General features: G+C 44.7%; 1 protein-coding gene across 2 annotated transcripts in view; it reads left to right on the forward strand.

Annotated features, from left to right (window-relative positions):
* The first annotated feature begins 201 nt into the window (after positions 1-201).
* kremen1 (kringle containing transmembrane protein 1) overlaps positions 202-19,743 on the forward strand; it is a 62,336-nt gene continuing 42,794 nt past the window's right edge. For both annotated transcript variants that reach the window (XM_010876038.4, XM_010876039.3), the window contains exon 1: positions 202-595. In XM_010876038.4, the coding sequence (XP_010874340.1) occupies positions 514-595 (82 nt within the window). In that variant the 5' untranslated portion in view covers positions 202-513. The remainder of the gene's footprint in view (positions 596-19,743) is intronic.

Here is a 19,743-nt window from a genome sequence, read left to right on the forward strand (position 1 = left end):
AAATGTTTAGGCTACTTGAGAAACCATGTATCATTACCAAACACTCGGTTTTATAAATCAATAAAACCAGTAGGATTTTACCATGTGCCGTTTATAAGCAGACCTAATGTGTTATTATTTCACTGAGGCGTTTAATACCACGCTGACATGAAAACCCCAGTGACTCTGATCTCTCTCCCTCTCTCCGTGCCCAATGCTGCAGGTTGAATGCATTGCCACGATTTCCTGTCACATGATTCGAAATAGGATCCCCTGCTTGCTTTCTACTATCTCTCTCGTGTCTCCTAGTGTGTTTTAGACCTGCCTGCCTTGGAGTTCATTTCACAGACTTGGAACGACACCTCCACACAAAACGACTCAACGCATCAGTCCGCATCAGGCTGAGTTCAGGACCACAGTTCACCTGCGTCCGAAGCTGCGAACACTGCCCGCTCCGTTCGCAACACGACTGCAACCTATCCAAGACAAGTCGCGCTCTCTCTCTCTCTCTCTCTGTGTCTCAAGACTTGAGCGATGGATTCATTTTTGACAATCACCGCTATCCTTCTAATAGTTCGGTTTCTCTCCTTAACCACTTCCAGACAGTTCGACACTGGTAAGTCGTAAACTTTTTCTGCTGTTGGTTCTTCTCTCATGTAGCATGTCTTTATCCAACACATCGGCTAGACCAAAATAAGCCTTTCAAACTTATTAGGCTTCTTTGAGTACGTTGATTGAGGTTCAGCATAAGATCCTCGCAAGCAGCTCAATGGAAAGACTGCTATTGATGTGAAATTAATCGCAAGTATAATTTCTGAATATAATTTTTGAATTCAATGCGTTGAACTTATGAAACGCAGCTTTTATGCATGTGAATAATCTAAAATGTGCTGTAACAGAATAGATAATATTAGGCTACACGACCGTATGTCTACGCGGTCCCAGACTTGTTATTATGTTCATGGGATGTTTTTAACTCTATTATTAGGCTACTTGCAAGTTTTTAACCTTCTATAGTAATTCGTAGCTGATGCAGAAAAGGCACTGTCACTGGTTGAATTCAGAAAGAAATAATTACCGTAAATAATTATTCATAAGTCCGTTGTCTTACGAATAAAGGCTATTCTAAGATGGGCATTCTTATTGCCCACCGCATACTTCATTAGGCTATTTGAATTTGTTCGATTATAAAAGCCTACAAATCATTCATATATATATATATATATATATATATATATATATATATATATATATATATATATATATATATATATATATATATATATATATATATAAACCAATATAATTAGGTAATAATGTAATACGTGTTTAGTCCGGTGGGTTGACTTCCAGGATATGAACTTGAAACCTTTCATGCAGTGCATTCAGGCGATCTAGATATCATCCAACATGCCAGCCCCAACAGATCTTTTATTCAGGCTGAAATCAAAACACTGTGGGGAAACTTCCTAAATTGCACACATCCCATCGAAGTGAATCCCGTTTCAAAATGAACCCCCATTTTCACAGAAAAATTAAGAATTGGTTTAATTTAAATGTATTTTATAATGACGACCACATAACCCAATCTTCTGGTGCTGTAATTTGTGTTGTGTTTCATGTCTAAACAGCAACTCCTTGTGCTTTCCTTTTTAATTTTTTCTTTCTTAATTATACCCTTTGATTCCAATGAGAGGTTTGGCCATCTGGGCTATGTGCGTAAGTGCTGCCATGTGTCCCTATGTATTAACAATGTATTTAAAGCTATGGTATTCCCCCTCTTTGCCCTGCAGTGGAGAAAAACACAATATTCTGGCCTCCAGTAGTAAACTATAGGTTATACTGTTAAGCCTCTGCAGATATTGACTATCATCTTATTTATACATTAAAATATTGACTATATCATCTAATTTCATACCCTAATCAGTAATGCCATAACATAAAAGTAATCCCAATTCTAAGAGAATGCCCAATTATAGGTTTTCCTATAAACGTAACTCCTAAGCTTGAAATCACACTTGTTTTTCCCTAAACTTAACTCCTAAGCCTGAAATCACATTTGTCCTAGTGGGGACCTGTCAAAACAAACCTTCAATTTGTTTTGACAGGTCCCCACAGGTCCCCACAGGGTTTTACCCTTTTCTGGTCCCCACATGTCTAGTAAAACCAGGATCTCTCACGCTCACACACTCACATGCACAAACACACACCCACACACAAACACACACAGTTTCCCACTGTGCCACTCTTTCAAATTGAATTTCTGTTTAACTCAATTGTTCTTTCATATCTTGTATTCTCTACAGAACAGATAGGATAGTCTCTACCTTTACTGTGCACCACAGACTTATTGAGTTGGTAGCGATCTATACCTTCTCTTCATAATACTCCTATCCCAAATGTTTGTCTATTTTATATTCCTTATACTGCATTTCTTGCACTATTCAAGAAATACATCAGAGCCAATTGGGCCCTGTTAAAAAGTAGTGCACTTTAAAGGGAATAGGGTTCCACCAACTGAGTGTGTCTGAGGGTGTTATGAACAGGCTAAGCTGCTTGGACTCCCACACAACCTCCCTCCAAACTGTTGAGGTTGGGCCCAGCTAAGACGGAGAGAGTGTTTGCTTGGCAGCCAGCGAGACACAAATGGAAGTTATTGCATATCTAAGCAAATGTGTAATTGAGTCTATACCGAAATACCTACTTTGCTTTTGGTGTGCGTGTGTGTGTGCGTGTGTGTGTGTGGGGGGGGGCGATGGGGGGCATTGAACAAGACAGCGTCAGTTAAACCACTGTTGTTATTCTGTTGTCAGCATATGTGTTTCGGGGGATTTGACAGCCTTAACGTTTTGGAAACGGTTGCTTTTTTGGCCCGCAGCGCTGTTCTGCAGTGTACACTACATCCTCTCAAATACAACCGTTGAATCAAATGTGGACACACACTGGTTTTATGTGTCAGCCATCACCTGAGTTACATTACATTATTTGTTTCTGTTCATATCCTATTATATTACCTTTTTTATTTAGACCTAAGTGAATTCTGTTTCGCCAGATTGGTTCATGGATGCCTGGTTTGATGGATAAGTACCTGTACATTGCTAACACGATGGTAATAGCAGCACTGGGGGCGTAACTCTGTGCTGAGGGCGAATCCAACCCAGCTTCTATTACCAAGAAAAACAATACCAAAAACAAACTGCACACCGCGCACTGAATTCCCCCCCGGGGATCAGCCGAAATGTTTTCCAATTGCGTTAGTGAAAATATTTGCCTACAGAGCTGAGGATCATCAGTCCTACCGCAGCGGCCTGATTCTGATGTGGGCGGGGGTGGAGGGTGAATCGGGTGCGGGGTGTGACAGTTGGTGAAAGGGGGGAGTATCGGGTGAAAAAATTGAAGGAAACAGAACTGTCGGAAACCCTTCCCCTGTTGGAAACACGATGTGAATATCCAGGCAGGCGGAAATATCAGATAAGGGCACCATTTAAATCGAGTTGGAAATGATGGAACAGCCGAGAGGATTAGGTTTGGCCGTTCTTCATCTTGTGGGGTGGGCTTCCCAAGAAGTCTCCAGTGATGTAGACGCCATGCAGGATCTGACTTGTAAAGGCTGGGCTAATGTGACATGTTAAGGGGGAGTGTTCGCCTTTCAGTGAGCGTGGAGGTTTGCCGTCAACTGATCTGACATGTTGCGTATTTAGCAATAGCATGGCCTTCTAACATAAACTGGATTTAGATGAAGAAAACCATATCAAATACTGGAATCTGGATTAGTGTCAGTATGTGTAAGGTGTGGAGCATACATGACGTGTGTTGTGATAATAATGTAACATATGCCATTAAGCAGCCGGTTTAATTTGAAACGACTGCCTTGTGACCATTCATTTTACATGTGGGTGGATTGAAGCTGCTGTCTCTGGCATTACATCTCTCCTGTCCGGGTCACACAGGGTTGTTTTTGTTATCAGTGGTTTGAGGTCTATCCAGGAACAGCTTGAGCCAGATACAAACAGGTAGGTTTACTTCCTCTTGTTATTGGACGTCACATAAACTGTCCAGCGCCGACCGACCGACCCCACCCGGGAGCCGTGTCCGCACTCCACGGACTGTGAGCCACTGTTATCAATTTGTCTGAATTGAGGCAGACAAATGGACTTTGTGATAGCGTGTACGTTTTTTTGGGCTGAGGTTGTGCGTGAGTGGGGGTTTACGGACACAGCATCGACCATGACCCTAAGTCCTCTGGACACTGTATAACCAGGTGCTGCCCTCATCCCCCACAACTCAGGGTTTGTGTCTTGTTAAAGCCGCTTTCTATCCCCCCCCCCCACCCCAATGACCGCACTGTGGATTCACACAGAGTCACGGTGGCGTCCTTCGATACAGGAAGTATTTCTGCTTTTTAACCCGGCTCACAGGTGAACAGGCATTGTTGAAGCTGGAAGGGGAGGAGCCACTCCGAGGATGATTTTGTGTTGATGGGGGGGGAGGGGGGGGTGGAGTTAGAAGCAGAGATTGGAGCCATGGATGGAAACAGATGTGGGCACCGGGCCGCTGGTAATCAAGCCTCCCCGTCTCCTGCTAACCTAGCCCTGGGGTGGGTTAGCGGGTCGGCGGCTTCAGATGTGGCCCATGTGGTCCTTTCGTCCGGACCTTGCACTGGAAACCTCTTCCCCAGACGGGAACCACTGAACGGAGTGGTTTTTGTCTCTTTTCCTCTTCCCTCCCTACCCTGTATAATCAGTGGCGTATTCCGGTTCATGCGCTACCCTCGTAAACCTCGGACGGAATGCCAGGAGAGGTTGGCCGGGTCTGGCACCCAGCGCTGACACAGCGGGATGGGCATCAAAAGTAACTGGGATATTCTGTGAGTTTAGAAGTCATAGTGCCAAGTCTAGAGATGGAGGAATAGAGAGAGGGAGAATGAAGAGAGGAAAGATACAAAGACAGTGGATATTGTAGTAAGGGTGAGACAGAATGAGAGATAATGAAAGTAGAGAGAGATGAGGCGTACAGAAGTGGAAAGAGATGGAGAGATACAGAAACGGAGGAGGGGGAGACGGGAGAGCAGAAAGGAAGAAAGTGATAGAGAGAGCGCTTCCTATTTGCCTGCCCTCCACATGTCCTGGCTTGCGATGTCTGCAGAAGTGGTTCAGAACAAGACTCCAATTTACTTGGCTCAAAGTGAGTTGAGTTTGGCTGGAAGCAGGAAACAGAAGAAGAAACTAACTCTGGTCTGCTTGGTGTGGCTTTGTGTCCAGCCGCTGGCCTAGCAGCTATACTTCCTGTTGACCCCTTGGGTGGTGCCCCTGTCGAGGTCAAGTTACGGCCGACGCCCAGGGATGGGCAACCATGGCAACCACAGACCCAGACTTGGGCAGAGACTCATTATAAACACAACGGTTGAGACTGTGATTACGATCTCAGCCAGTTAGTGTTAAAAAAAAGTATCTGTCCATCTCTGGGTTTGCGGTTGCCATGGCAGCATATCCCAGGGCATCGTACTGGTCCAAATAATAATTGAAATAATTGATTACAGAGCCTGGTCAAGAGGTGTTTTTTGGCTCCTCATCCAACACTTGAGTTGTTTCTTTCTGTCTGTCTATCTCCATCTCTCTGTCTCATTTATTCTATTGGTCAGTCCATCTGTATCTGCCGTTTTTTGTCTGTTTCTCATTCAATTTAGTTTGCACTATTGGCATGACGTATCAATGCACACGTTACCAAGACCTATTCACACACACTGGGAATAATTATTAATTTTTAATATAACATCTTTAAAGTAACACTAATCAATCTTGTCAACAGAAGAACAATAATCAACAATAATCAAGAGAAGAAAAAATGATTCAATAAAAAGAAATGTTTAATGCTCGATCGTATGCTCCTTTCCTCAGTCCGCGTCTCTCCCTCATCTGTTTCTGTCGCTCTCCCCTCTTTCACCACTCCCTCCTTCACTCCCTCCCTCAACTTAAATGCAAATAAACACCTGTCCGGGGACCACACTGGATTTCTGCAACCTGTCCTGGGTTGCCGAGCAGCCCTGTCCCCATTGTCAGAAAGGCAGAGATCCTGTCTCTCTCTCTCTCTCCCTCCATCAGAGCCTCAGATTAGTTAACCAGGAGGCAAAACAAGCCAATCCTCTGTCCCCCTGGCCCTGTCCTGTCCCGTGTCAGTAAGGCGGATTCTCAGACATGTGGACTAGGAATCAAAGCGAACTGTCCCTCTCCCCTCGCCTCTTTCGCTCTCTGTGCCAAAGGCCCCGTCTCGTGCCAAAAAAAGTCAGAGACGCTGCGGTAAAGTGGGAGGAGGCGAAGGGGGACAGCTTGTCTCACTCTCTCTCTCTCTCTTCGCCACAAGGAAGTGAGTAGATTGGACATGACAGCTGTGATAGTTATGTAAAGTGTGTTGTGAGAAATGGCCCCAAACAAGGTGGTGTCAACTCCGCTGTGTTGCTCGGTCTGTCCTGACACAGAAAGGCAGCTCTCCTCTCCCTCGTAGACAACGTAGAATTAAGCTGTCAAGCATCTGCCTGCTTCAACACTGCACGCGTGCGTGTGGGTGTTTGTGTGTCCAATGCACCACCACTCCAAGGCTGGAGGACATAAACAATGTTTAGGTGGAAAGGAGCATGTTCTTTTTACGCCAGCAACCTACTTAGACTTTTCCCAGGTCTTTTTTTTGTCAAATGTCAAACTCGGTTGGGGATGTCTGGTGAACTGGCTTGGATGTGTCCAGTTTAATGTACCGTCCCTTCCTTCAGAATGTTGTCCATATTGTTGTCGGTAACAGATGCCAAGATCCACTCGTTTCATTTTCTTTCTCACTCTCTCTGTTTCTTTCTCTCTCGTTTTCTGTCTCCCCACCTTTCTGTCTCTCCAACCTCCAACCTCACTTTTCTGTTCACGGATGCTATGGTGCATGAACACTCATTTCAGACAGGTCTCTCTGCTTGTACCTTGACCTCTAACCCTGACCTTGTCGATCCCAGGCAAGCCCCCACCGGACCGCTTTCTGACTGTGATCCAAAAGGCACTTCTATTCTCCGAATAGTGAACTGTGTTCAACCAGAATCATATAGGGCTTGGGCAAATGTAGTACACTTTGTATGGAATAGGGTGGCCTTTATATGCTTTAAATGGAGTGTAGATGGACTGTCTTCAAGACGCAGGTTAAAAGCAGACGTTGCTGCACCCTGTTCTTGGAGATTTCTATCAAATCTTTACAACATCTTTTTTTTTCATTATTGAAATGCAATTAGATTTTTAAAGTACCTTTTGTGTGAAAGCCCCAAGGGGGGAAATGTGTTTGGGTGCATATGAAATGATATAATGAAATATGAAATGAGTTTTCGTGCCTCTGCTTTTGGATTAAAATAATACATTCACATCTAAATGTACTTTGTGGCGAGCTGTGGGCCCGCTGATATGAAAATAATAAACATGGCTATTCTAAGTCTGTGCTGTGATAAATCCCTGTTAGTATAGCGTAGGCTTACGCTAAATATTCCTTGTGTCTTATTTCGGACAGAAAGACACGGTTAGTTATGTGAGACACGGTTCTACGCTCCCAGTAAAACCTCAACACCAATTGTGTTTGCTTTGCTCGCTTCCTCTTTTAGGAAGCTATTAATTATGATCCCATAAAGTTGTGTTATTAAGGAACTGTTTTTGTTTCTGTCCGTAGAAACACAAAACAGTATTCCAACATCATCCGCTGGAGATTGGTAGGGTGTTCAAAAATAATCAGAAGGCTGAATCCGAATGTCAACCGTGTAGTTTTGTGGTGTCACATACAGTTCCTGTTTGGAGGGCCGTAGCTATCATGACAGCAGATATAATTACTACTGTGTTTGGGACTGGGCATGACCTGTGTTTGGGTGTGTGTGTGTGCGTGTGTGTGCATGTGTATATGTGTATGTGTGTAGAACATGACCTGTCCTGTGACCTTTCATCTTTTTATATGAGGGTTGTGTTTGGCCTTGGGTCAGTGACCACTGAGATGGTCTGCATCCTGAATGGTCAACAGCAGTGTACACTGGGAAAAGGGTGCCATTTGAGACTCCGGAGGAATGACAGTCTCAGCCCCTTTAAACAAACGCACCAGTCAAAGGATATCCCAGACTCCCTCAGTAAATGGAGAGTCATTTCTATGGGTCCAGGGGCCTGTACTTGGCAGGAATTTTTCGGCCAACGAGACAGATTGTTGCCTTTCCCCTTCGGTTGATGCGGGAAACAGCCACAGACAGAACTAGCCAATAGGACAACAGGGCTAAGTGGACAGTGATAAGTCGGGACAGGACATGGGTGTTAACAAGACCGGATGTCTGGACAGGGTGTAGATTCTGCAAAGTGGGCTGTAGAGGGAGGTGTACTGAGCAGGTGTGGCCTAGGGAGCCCCAGGGGTCTCGTAGCCTCCAGTGTGCACGCAGAGAAGACCTTTTACACACAGAACTGAAAAGGTGAGTCAGCTAGGCGGACAAGGCAGAACGTGTCCATAGCTAAGTGGATCCGGGGGGGTGGAGTGAACTCCGCAGTCCCAACAACTCACGTAAGTCATTAAACTTCGGAGACCCTCATGAAGATCATGGTGACCTACGCTTTACGAGCTAACCCTTACCCTTCTTAGCCGTTTAGCCGCGACTGAGGGATATCCCATTGCAGCGCTTCGAATCTCTTCGAAAATGACTCAAAACTCAATGGATTTGAAACCCAATCCTGACTGGATTAGCTGTTTGCCTCCCCTACTGCTGATGTAGTGCACTCACTTTGATCAGAGCCTGGTCAAAAGGAGTGTACTGTGAAGGGGATAGGGTGCAGTTTTGGATGCAGCCCCTGTGGACAACAACTTGCTTGGGCTTGAGTGTGTGTCCCATGACGATTGTTTGCGTGGCACAATCCCAGCGTGTTCAATACACCATTCGAGCGACCAGGCGGAGGTCACACACGGTCGGTGCCATGAAACCAGATCCACCGGCCCTCAGTAGATCCCTGGAACCGATCTTCTATATCAAGGATTGGGCTGGGATGCCCCCTCTCTCTCTTCCTTTGACCGGAGACATGCGGTTTCTTTTTCCACACCACCATAAAATGCACACGCGTGGGTTAAATTGCTCACGATGATCACTGTCTCTTGTTTCATGTGACGTATTGTCTATTTTTTGATCTTTTGATTAGATTTTTCAAAATGAACGTGATCTGTTGTGGACCCTTTTTGAGAATGTTTTAAAGGAACATATCAGATAAAGGGGTGAGAAGGAAAGATACAATGAGATGTTGACACACACTACAAACGTTTCTCTCATCTTGTTTCTCTCAGATTCAATCGCATTAAAAGTGTATGAAATCAGGCTAACAAGGGACTTAGCCAAGACTACAATCTGTAGTCTACCAAGATAGAAGCAACAAACATTGCAGGGCCTTTTCTGATGTACTCTTTTAAGGACCTCCATACTGCTAGAAAACAGTCATTGGATGCAGATGTTCTCTAACATGTTTGTGTTCCACACATGGACCCACTGCTCACAAAAGTTTTCAGACTATGATGTTCGGCAACATGTGTTCAACTTTTGGAGCTAGGAACATGGTTCTAGAACTATTGTGCTTGAGAAACATTTTAAAAATGTTGAGAAAGGAACAGTCAGGGTCGGTTTTGTGGAATTAGAGTAGACCAGAAATATGTTTAGTTCAGGACTAGGCTTATTCCGTGCCCGTGAAAACAACCGTCATCGTTTTAGAACCGTAGCACTGGAAAGACTGGCAGTTTTAAAACTATTCTATGTAATGTCATCTGCCCAAAGGGTGAACCAAATCAAATGTTAGTCTACTTCAATTACAACTCGACTAATCAAAACACATTGCTCATAGCCTTCCTCAGACATTTTGATCAAATGAAGTCAAATTTCCAGCCGGCACTTTTGATCTTATTTAGAGAACAATTATTCCAAAGTAAGCCTACTGGCTTCAGAAATCACAAGCGGATTTGATATTCTTCCATGGTGGCGGCCGACTGCTGAGTTCTTGGAGAAGTTCCAATCACTGATTCCCAGAATACCAAGCTGGTGTCACTGGAAGGATCTTCCTACCACTTTCTTGCATGTTTTCAAACTGTCAAACTTCTGACAACAAAATATTCGGACTTTGGCGTGGTTACATTAAAACACCAATGCTACATTTTAATTAATTTCTATAAGTGTTGATTAATAATCTCTTTCGTAGATCTAAATGTTACCTAGGCAAAACGAGTACCTGGAAGGAAGATCAATTGCTCAGTTCTCTGTAACAATTGAATATAGGGTTGGTTTTGGAGTGCATTTCTAATGGAGTTCACACTAGAGTCACCCCAGTTCAGGCCATCTATTTACCCTCCTGGTCTGGCCCCATCTTCCCCAAGCCCTGTAATTACGCAGGGAGGCGGGGGGAGAAACGAGATACAGAAAAGATGTGAGTAGGGTCTTAGTTTTGAAACACACCTGTTTTTTATCGTCCTGTTTATGCTCCGGTTTGCCGGCGTGTCTCTGGTATGTTAATTACATGTGGTTTGGGGTGGGGCAATGGTTCTGAGATTTTTCAGGGACACGTGTGTCCAGCGATTAGCACTCTCTATAACATGCAGTTGACGTAACAATGGACATATTGACATCTCTCTCTCTCCATTTGTGAGGCATATTTGCTATTGTGGCCAATACTTTGATAAAGTGGTGTACAAATGAAGCTTTGTTTAGAAAGTTACAGAGTGGTCTTGGGATTATCTTTGAATCGCTAGAGCTAGAAGAGAGTGCTGACTTCTTAGGTTCAAGTGTTGACTGTGCCACTATCCAAGGGTGATGCAAATCGGCCAACGTCACCTGGGTAGAGCGACAGCCTCATCAGCAGGGAATTCCTGATCTTATCGTGCCATGGCGGTTCGGGCTCCTGCCATTCTAACTGAAGTCGTCAGGTGAGCGAGTGTGCCTTCATGTGTTGACCCATGGGTGACCTGGTTCAACAAGGTGTGTGAAAGAAGGCAAAAGTGCAGCAACTCTCCTAGATTTGTTGGGACTCATCGCAGTAAGATGGGACCTGTTTTTTTACTTTGACAATACAGTTGGATGTGACAAAATTGGGGAAGGGAGGCAAAAGCTGATAAAAAAAGTGTAATAATTTATAAAAAATACAAGGCCTAGATCTGATTGAGATTGATACAATCCATCAATATAGATTATCACAGTAACAGTTATTGTCTGAAGATTAACTTGGCAAGCATTCCTTTTCTTTTCCACACATTATTTTTGTTCAGAATTCCAGGAAATGAAGAAGCCACATTAGTTTACTGGACTGTAGAAATCACAGGCTGACTTTATATATATTATATATTTGATTGCATCCTTTGAATGTCTGGAACACACTGGCTGTCCTAAATTCATTTGACTGGTACGCACAGTGGGAAGACATCCTTTGGGACAATATCACTGGCAAAGGAAGAAGCACATGTGCACACGTACACACATACACACACACATATACACATTTCCCTCACAGTAGTGGGTGAGAGTTAATAAATGACACAATCCCTACCATTGGGAAGTTGAAACAATACAGTCTGTGTCCTCCAGAATAGTATTGCCTCTCCCTGGCTGATAAAAATTGCACACATCCTTTCTAACAGTGATGAAAGAAGGAGAGACATGTGGGAGGAGAGGAGAGAGAACGGGATGTAGGAAGAATATAGTGGAGAAGGAAAGGCAATAGGAGCGAAGGAAACAAAGAGAGGACAGAAAGTCAAGTAGCACCATGGCTAGCAGACAGATTCTCTTTCTGTCAGTGCTTGTCAGCCGCATTTACGTGGTAGTTGATGTTGGGACACTTTGACTCTTGTTCTTTTCTGTTATTTAACTAAGTGGAAAATAATACCCTCATGCGTTGCTTGAACTGACTTTAGCAACCCTGGGCCGTCATGTAGTGTATCAAATCCTATGAACTTGCACAGCTAGCCTGGCCCAGATCATGAAAGAAAGAACACACATACACCGTGTGTGTGTGCGACTGCGTCTTTATGTCCCTTTACCAGCATAAGACAAACAAATCCCTCAGTTTTCTCAGTAAGCCGACTGGTTGGTTGTCTGCTCGTATAGGGGCCCAGAATACAGCCGCGCCGCCAAGCTAATCTGGAATAGGATTGGTAGCTCCGTGCTCAGGCCTGCCTGGCGTGGGCTAGCTAGCTGTCTCGCTGTTCATTTCATGACCTCGAAGGGGCCTTACATAACAATAGGAAATGTAAAGTAAATCATGTGTTACTTTACTGGAGAATCTCACAACATGGTGAAAATTAGGGCTTTGAACTAACAATGAAAGATCGTATACAGCCCCTCCCTTTCCTCCTTCTCTTCTGCTGTTACTTTTTGGCACATTCTGTGAAGTATTGTCTCTCTCAAGTCTCTCTCGTCTCTGTGTTTTTCTCTTTCTCTTGACTGCTGCTCTCTCTCTCTCGCTCTCTCTCTCTTTCATCCTGTCTTTGCTCTCCGTGCATCCACCTAATTTACGGTTTGGTTTACGATTTCAGATGGATTCATCCCAAACCCCCTAATTGTGTACCTTGGAACGCGCAGAGCTGCTTTGCTGAGGCTCCCTCGCTCTCTCTCGCACTCTCTCACCCTCTCTGTCCCCCACTCGCCTCATGCTCTCTTTCCCTTTCCACATTGTTTACTTTAGTGTCACAGTTGGTTTAGAGTGAGTTCAGTGGTGGTGTGTGCTGAGTATGCGGGACGGTGTGGCGGGAGGGACATTTCCCCATCACTATTTGTTTAACCTGCTAACCCTTGCATTGAGTCTCTAAAGGCCAGAGACATGGAGGATCAATCACAGAAAGGATGGCTCAGATACAGTAATGGGGAAAGGCAGGCAGAGGTGAAGTGTGTGTGCGTGTTTGTGAGCGTTCGTGGGTGTGTGTGTGAGTGCACACTTTAGTATGCGCACCTTCGTGTGCGCGAATATGCCTCTTACTCTTCGTCAATTAGACAGCAGATGGCCGGAGCAGAGGGACTCCAGATGAAACGGGGAAACTGAATGGGAGTAGCATTGCAAGGGGGGAGGTAATTGAACGTGACACCCATCCTCCCCCATGTCACCTAGGCATACCTAGCTCTGGGTTGACGGGTGTCAAGTCCTTCCTTTCAGGTCCACTTCTCTGTAGAGGGCCTCGTCCTGGGCATTGTGTCATCCAGTTGTGTGGTTCAGTGCGTCATCCCTCCACCAATGAAACATTTTCTGTTTTCTTTGATTACGAAAATGTTTTCTTCGGGAAACGTTTACGCTTTATTTGACAGTGTGGGCAAAGATAAATGAGAGCGTTTTCGCAAAAAGAGCAGTGAGCCGCATTCGAATCCACGCCGACGGCAGCAGCGGCAGTCCGTTGGAGCACCTAGGCTACTTGCACACTTTCTACCATGGCTCGCGGACGGTGGAACTGCACACTTTTGTACAAGTGTGTAGAATCAGGATGCAGTTTGCCCGTTTGGATCCAGCCAGACCCCGAATCAAGCCGCCATCAGAACGGCTGTGGTCGGCCAGACATCATGCCAAATGAATGTACAGCTTGTTAGAATAGTTTATGTTTTATCCCCTTTGATAGATTTTCTGATAAATTATCTAACATCGGTCAACCACTTCAATTGAAAGCCAAAATATTAGCCTCAGGCAACTTTAATTTCTCAGCTTTATTTTATTTAGATTTGAAGAAAAAGAAATTGGCAGTGCGGGTGTGTGTGCGTGTATGTGGCTCTGATGGCAGAAAAAATAACTAAAGGCTACGTTGGTGTCTTTGCATGACGGGGTGGGCACAGGGTTATAATAGGGGGCATGTCAGTACCCAGACATGCAAACCCAACTACAACGAGAAGCAGACAGGTTTTACAGGCACCCCTTTTGGCAAGGACTCCAGACTCTGTGGCTGTGTTGGGGAGATGCTGGGTCGCTTGCGTGTGTGTACGTATGGATAGTTTTAGATTTGAATGTCTAGCCTATTTTCAACCTCAAAGGAGACGTTGGGTAGTGACGGGGCATCGCTCATGCGAGAATAGTAGGGGTGTCACGGTTCGGTACGTACCGAACATTTTAAGTCACGGTTCGGTACGTACCGAACATTTTAAGTCACGGTTTGGTACGATTTCGGCGCAGTTGAAAAGGACAAAACATAACATTTCTTTTAATTTATAACCAAGTTATAGACTTTTTCAATTGCCGCTGTAGTTAAAGCATGCAGGATTATTTCTATAAAAAAAAACAATCACAGCATTTTGCAATTAATCATTGATCAGAATGTGATAGAAAAGGAAGTTACGAAATTATATGAAACATAATTACCTTTTCCAAAAAAGCGCTAACTCAGAGTTAAACATTATTCTCGGCCTTGTTAACGTTAACCTAGGGTTCCTGGTTGCTAGCTGTAGAGAGCGTAGTCTAACTAGAGGGCTAGTCTGGTATTTCTGGTGGAAACGCGTCTTAACTCAGGGTGTCCATCTGCCTTTTGGCTTTTTTGCTTGGTTTGCTCATAGCCGCTTGTGGGCATGTACATTTTGTTGTGTTTATCAATACCGGGAGATCACATTTACTAGCTCTTGTAGCTAGCTAGCCAGTACAGCTACATCGTAGTAATATGATACACAATTTATTTAGGTTAATAAAAAATGGAATTGCTCTATAGGCGATGTAGTGGCTACTGTCTGTAGCTACTAGTGTCGAGCTGGTTATGTAATGTTTGTGTATTCGATGACGACGTAGCTTTATAATACCAAATGAAATGTTTCCACCTTATTAATAGTATTCCCAACCAATGATAAAAAATTATAACATTTTCGTCCATTTTGCTATAGGAAAGATTGTACAGTAGGAACAGTTGTAAAGGGAACCAGCGGAAAAGTGTACCAGACATACCTTTTCTGATTGGCTGTTGCCCACCACCGGCAAGCGAAATTACATGTTCTAGGCTACTTTTGCTCCAAGATCCGTCTCTGGGGGAAACCCGTTTAGAATGTTAGTTTCTCACACAAAAAAGTAACATGTGTGGTTAAAACTAGACTATATTCATTCGGATCACAATGCGTACCGTACCGAACGACCTGTGCCGACCGGTAAGGATAAGTGTAGAGTTACTCCCCTACAGAATAGGGCCCACTTGGCAGCAGCACAGACCTAATATGATTCGCATGCCCTTTCGTTGACCTTTAAAAGTGGAAAGATTGTTTCTTTACATAAAGGCTACACCACTAAAACCCAGTAGTATGACACTACACATTGCACCTTGATTGGAAGCACTTTTACAGCTCCTCTGTAAAAACGCATCAGCGCTTGGAAAAGAATGGAACCCGGAGCCCTTCCTGCGTTAGTCTGCCCTGATACTACTTCTTCTGAAGTGACACCAGTTTGATGTGCAAATGGCTGACTTTGGCGCGGAGAGGCGAGCTATTTACACCCAGGGCCACCTCGCCTCCGCAGTCAGCCCTTCAGATTGGATCTCTAGCCCACAGCTGGTCCTGGCCCTTCTGCGCCAGACCCAATCCGCACCCCCGGGCATCGCTGGTTGCCACAGTAATAAGCACCATATTGGTAATGGCTACCAGCAGCTAACAGCAGTTAACTAAATGGAACAGATGCCCAGATGCAGGCAGAGGTTTGATGTGTATACACACCCGGTATCCAGGGGAATGTTGTTTTGTACACAGTTACTGAACGTGTTCATTTTTTAGCCAGCGTTTCATGGATGCAGTGTTTTCGGCACTGGGTTTGTGTAGCTAACCAGCTTATACCTAATAGCCATCGTTTCAGAATAGTTTTAAAAGCGCTGAAATTGAAAGTAGATGCACGGTTTGTTGCCACTGCAACGTAGTAACCATAAGGATACACGGCATTGTGCATGCTAATGAATAAAAATGCCTGAACGTTTTTTGCTTTGCTTGTTTTCAGTGTCTTCTGAAGTGCTGAAAACTTCTAGATCAATGTTGGTAGCATGGTAGCCGTAGCTCGGGACATAGAACATATTGTAATGCTGGCTATACGTTACCAATACTAACAGTCTGTCCTTATAGGTTTCCTTCTGTGCTTCCTGCTAACTGAGTGATAGATAGAAAGACAGAGGGATAGGTGGATAGAGATTAAGAGATGATTCAAAAAGCTCCCTTGATCAAAGTTAGAACCTGGGGCCTTGTGACGAGCCAGCTCCAGAGTTTCATCCCGGCTCATGCCCCTCTGTAGTGGTAGAGTTGCCTGCCAGAGCTCCACAGAGCAACACTCTTTGCTTTTCCGCTTGCCAATTCCCCGGTAAGATCACATGACCAAGAGCACCCCCCCCTCAATTTTTCTGTTCCTCTCTTTCTTTCTGTCCGCCTTTTGCTCTCTTCCTCAGTCTCTTCCTCTTGCCCTCTTCCTTGCTCCACCGCTCGCAACGAGCGCTATTTGAAGTCTCAGTATGGAAGTAATTAGCCCGCAGATCCTGACAAATCTAATAACAGGGCGATTAGCTCTCAGCGAATTATCCTCCCCATCTTTCCCTTTTAAGACTCTGCTCTTGTTTCCTGGGTTTGTGTGGTATTCTGGGAGAGCAGGGCTTTATCGGTTTGGGTTTGTGGCAAGTCCTCCTCTTCTCTGACTCCCTCTTCCCGGATTTTTCTATTTGAGGGTCTTGCATGTATTTTACAATAGTTTATTTCTCCCCCCTCTCTTTCTCTCTCTCTCTCTCTCTCTCTCTCTCTCTCAGTATCTGTCTTTCATGCAGGCCACGGTCTCTGGTTCTGTTTCCCATCAGGCTGTGAAGAGACCACAAGAAAGGCCCTAGTCATGTGACTCGAGTGGAACGTTCACATGTTGACAGGCAAAGGAAGGAGAGGTTATTAGGTAGTCACCAATCAGAGGGCCCAGGACGTATCTGAAATGTGTCCTAACTGGTTTCCTACTCCCTGATGTGATGCACTTCTTTTTATGGGCCCTGGTGAAAAGTAGTGGACAGCGAATAGGGTACAATACCCTGGGGGATATCGGGGACATCGGGTTGCAGATTTTTGATCTCCCCTCCTGTTCATTGCCCACTGCAGGACTTTTCTTTTGAAGGACTTGTGCGCAGCGCTTTCCATCTCTGCTCTGCAGGCCTTTCAAAACGCTCCATTCATCTTTACGATGGCCTTACTTATCTCTGAGTCCCGGCAGACCTGCTGCTTCCCATCCCCACCGCAGGCAAATGGTGGCTCCAGACCACATCAAGCCCCCGGTGCCGGCCGCCAGGAAAACGCTGCCATATTTACCAACTGGTACTGGAAGGGTTAGCCAGCCTTGCCACCGAGGGGACAGAACTGCCAGCAGCAGCAGGAAAAACCCAAAGCTCTCATACCAAACACAAAAATAGTCAGCTCCCACCAAGTTATCCAAATAAGAGTCACATTGAGTTCCTGTCCTTTCCCCATTGTTTTGCAAAGCAGGCGACATATTTCATTTTAATCACGTGTGTGGTGGTCTGCATGTGTGTGGATCTGTGTGTGTGAAGGAGTCCCAGTTTGAAGGACAGACACAGGGCCCGTTTGTCATGCAAGCCTCTGCCTCAACACTTCCTGGGCAGCGCAGTCTCCGAGACGACCTCAGTGGAGAACGGGGCACCCTTGAAAATGACTCATGAATGCTTTGGCACTGGCCGGCAAATACTCCACTGGTCACTGGGCATTCTGCGACAGGCTTGCACGCACACAAATAAACACAGTTGAAGTGTGAATAAGCAGTTGAAATGACAACAACAGAGGGTGTGTAGCAACTCCGGATTGAAATTACAGTGAATTTTACGGCCTAAAAAACATTTGTTTCGAATTACAGTATAGAATTGTGCAATTGGTCCTGTGGATACCAAGGCCCATGTTGTACATGTTTGACAGTGTTGTTGATTATGATTATTTGCATTCTATTATGCATTCTAAACCTAACGACCCCAGCGCGAAGGACCCCAGTTTAAGAATCATTGCTTTGTATCTGTGTATGAACAATTCGCCTGCCGTGGAGATGCTGTGTAACACTAGCATTTAACCCGTGATTGTTTCTCCATACTAAGCACACGGGGGTTCTTTCACGTCTGCGGCCGTGAGACGTCTCCTAATGATATTAAGATTGATTGCGACTGTTATGAAGCGATTTTCTGTTTCTCCTAGACTCGGGGTAGACTCTTAATGCCCGGGTGAAACTGAGACGCCTCTAGACACTGGTAGACTTAATTAAGAGGAGGAGAGGAGCCATATACAGTTAGCATACAATGGAACGGTATCATAATTACAGAAACCCTACACCCCTTGGCTTCTGTTGGATCTGTCTGGCTGTCATACCGTTGATGGATCGGGCTGACCGAACAATGGCGCATACCCTAATCAGCTTTTATTAAAAGCCACTTTTACGTGACACTGAAAGCAACCGGAGCCCTCTCCAGCTTTGATGCGTCGACACATCTTTTTTCTCCAGCAAGAATAGAAATGACGTTTATTAGCGCGGTATGTGACAAGATATTATTTGTTTTTCTTTCCTCCTGCTACTTTCTGTGGAACTGAAAAATGGTGTATTGAGTGAAAAACCACCTCATGGACGGATAATAGGATGACCAAAAGCAATTGGATTTTTGCTTTGGTTCTATTTTTGCTATGTTCAGTTGAAACTTGGCCTTATCAGCCAGACCAATATGGAGCAATATGACTCAAAGACTCCTTTAGGTCTGCCAACGAACACACATCCAGCGGTGACCAGAGTTACGGACCAGCGTTACGGACCAGAGTTAAGGACCAGAGTTACGCACCATTGTTACGCACCATAGTTACGCACCAGAGTTACGGACCAGAGTTAGGGACCGCAGACACGCTACTGTACGCAAGCCCACTTCGCGTTGGGTCTGTGGAGCTCTACACTCAGCTCCACAAGAGAAGACATTATTGCAATCTCTCTCAGGGTAAATGGATGTCACTGCATGCAGGGTAGACTGAAAAGCCAACAGCTGACAGAAATCTTTAATCCACAGAGAATTGTGCTGGACGTTCCTGTGACAAACTGTGGAGGGTTTAAGATGTAATTTCATTGTTTAAACGGGCCAGTCAGGCAGACCATTCCCCCTCCCTTCCTCCCTCTGTCACAGCCCCAGGGAGACACTGAGCTATTAGGGCTCATCAGACTCCCACCAGCCTTAGTTCTGTTTATTTGGTTTTTCTTTCTTCTGTCTTAGAAAAATATACTCTACTTGGCCCAGAGTGGAGATGAGATGTTAGCTGAACCATGCCATTTCCAATCTCTGCCTTTCTCTCGCTCTCTTTCTCTCTCTCTCTCTCCCTCCCTCCCTCCCTACCCCCTGTCTCCATATGGTTATTGTCGAGTTTTCCAAAGATTTGAACCATGCCTGTTTTACTGTACTTTATGTATCGTGGTGGGTTCTCTCAAACCCTTGTGTAGCTTTGGAGGAGGCATTCATTGGAACAGTCTTGTGTGATTGATCTCATGTTAGCCAGCTAACACACTCAACCTTCGTTGAAATGCCAGAACTGGGCAAAGAGCACACATATTCCATGTTTCACAATTGTAGTGTATTAGATTTGGATAACATATTGAATCGCGATTTCTTTGACAAATATTGCAATTATGGTTATGATTTGCGATTTTCAAACATGGGTGTAAACAGCATAAAAAATCTCACTTAAAATTTTTGATTATAGCCTGCATAATGTGCTATTAAACTGAAAACAAATCCAGTTAAAGCTCAGTGTTTTCTATTTTACACTTATTA

Source organism: Esox lucius, chromosome 13 (assembly GCF_011004845.1).
Source record: "Esox lucius isolate fEsoLuc1 chromosome 13, fEsoLuc1.pri, whole genome shotgun sequence".
NCBI lineage: Eukaryota > Metazoa > Chordata > Actinopteri > Esociformes > Esocidae > Esox > Esox lucius.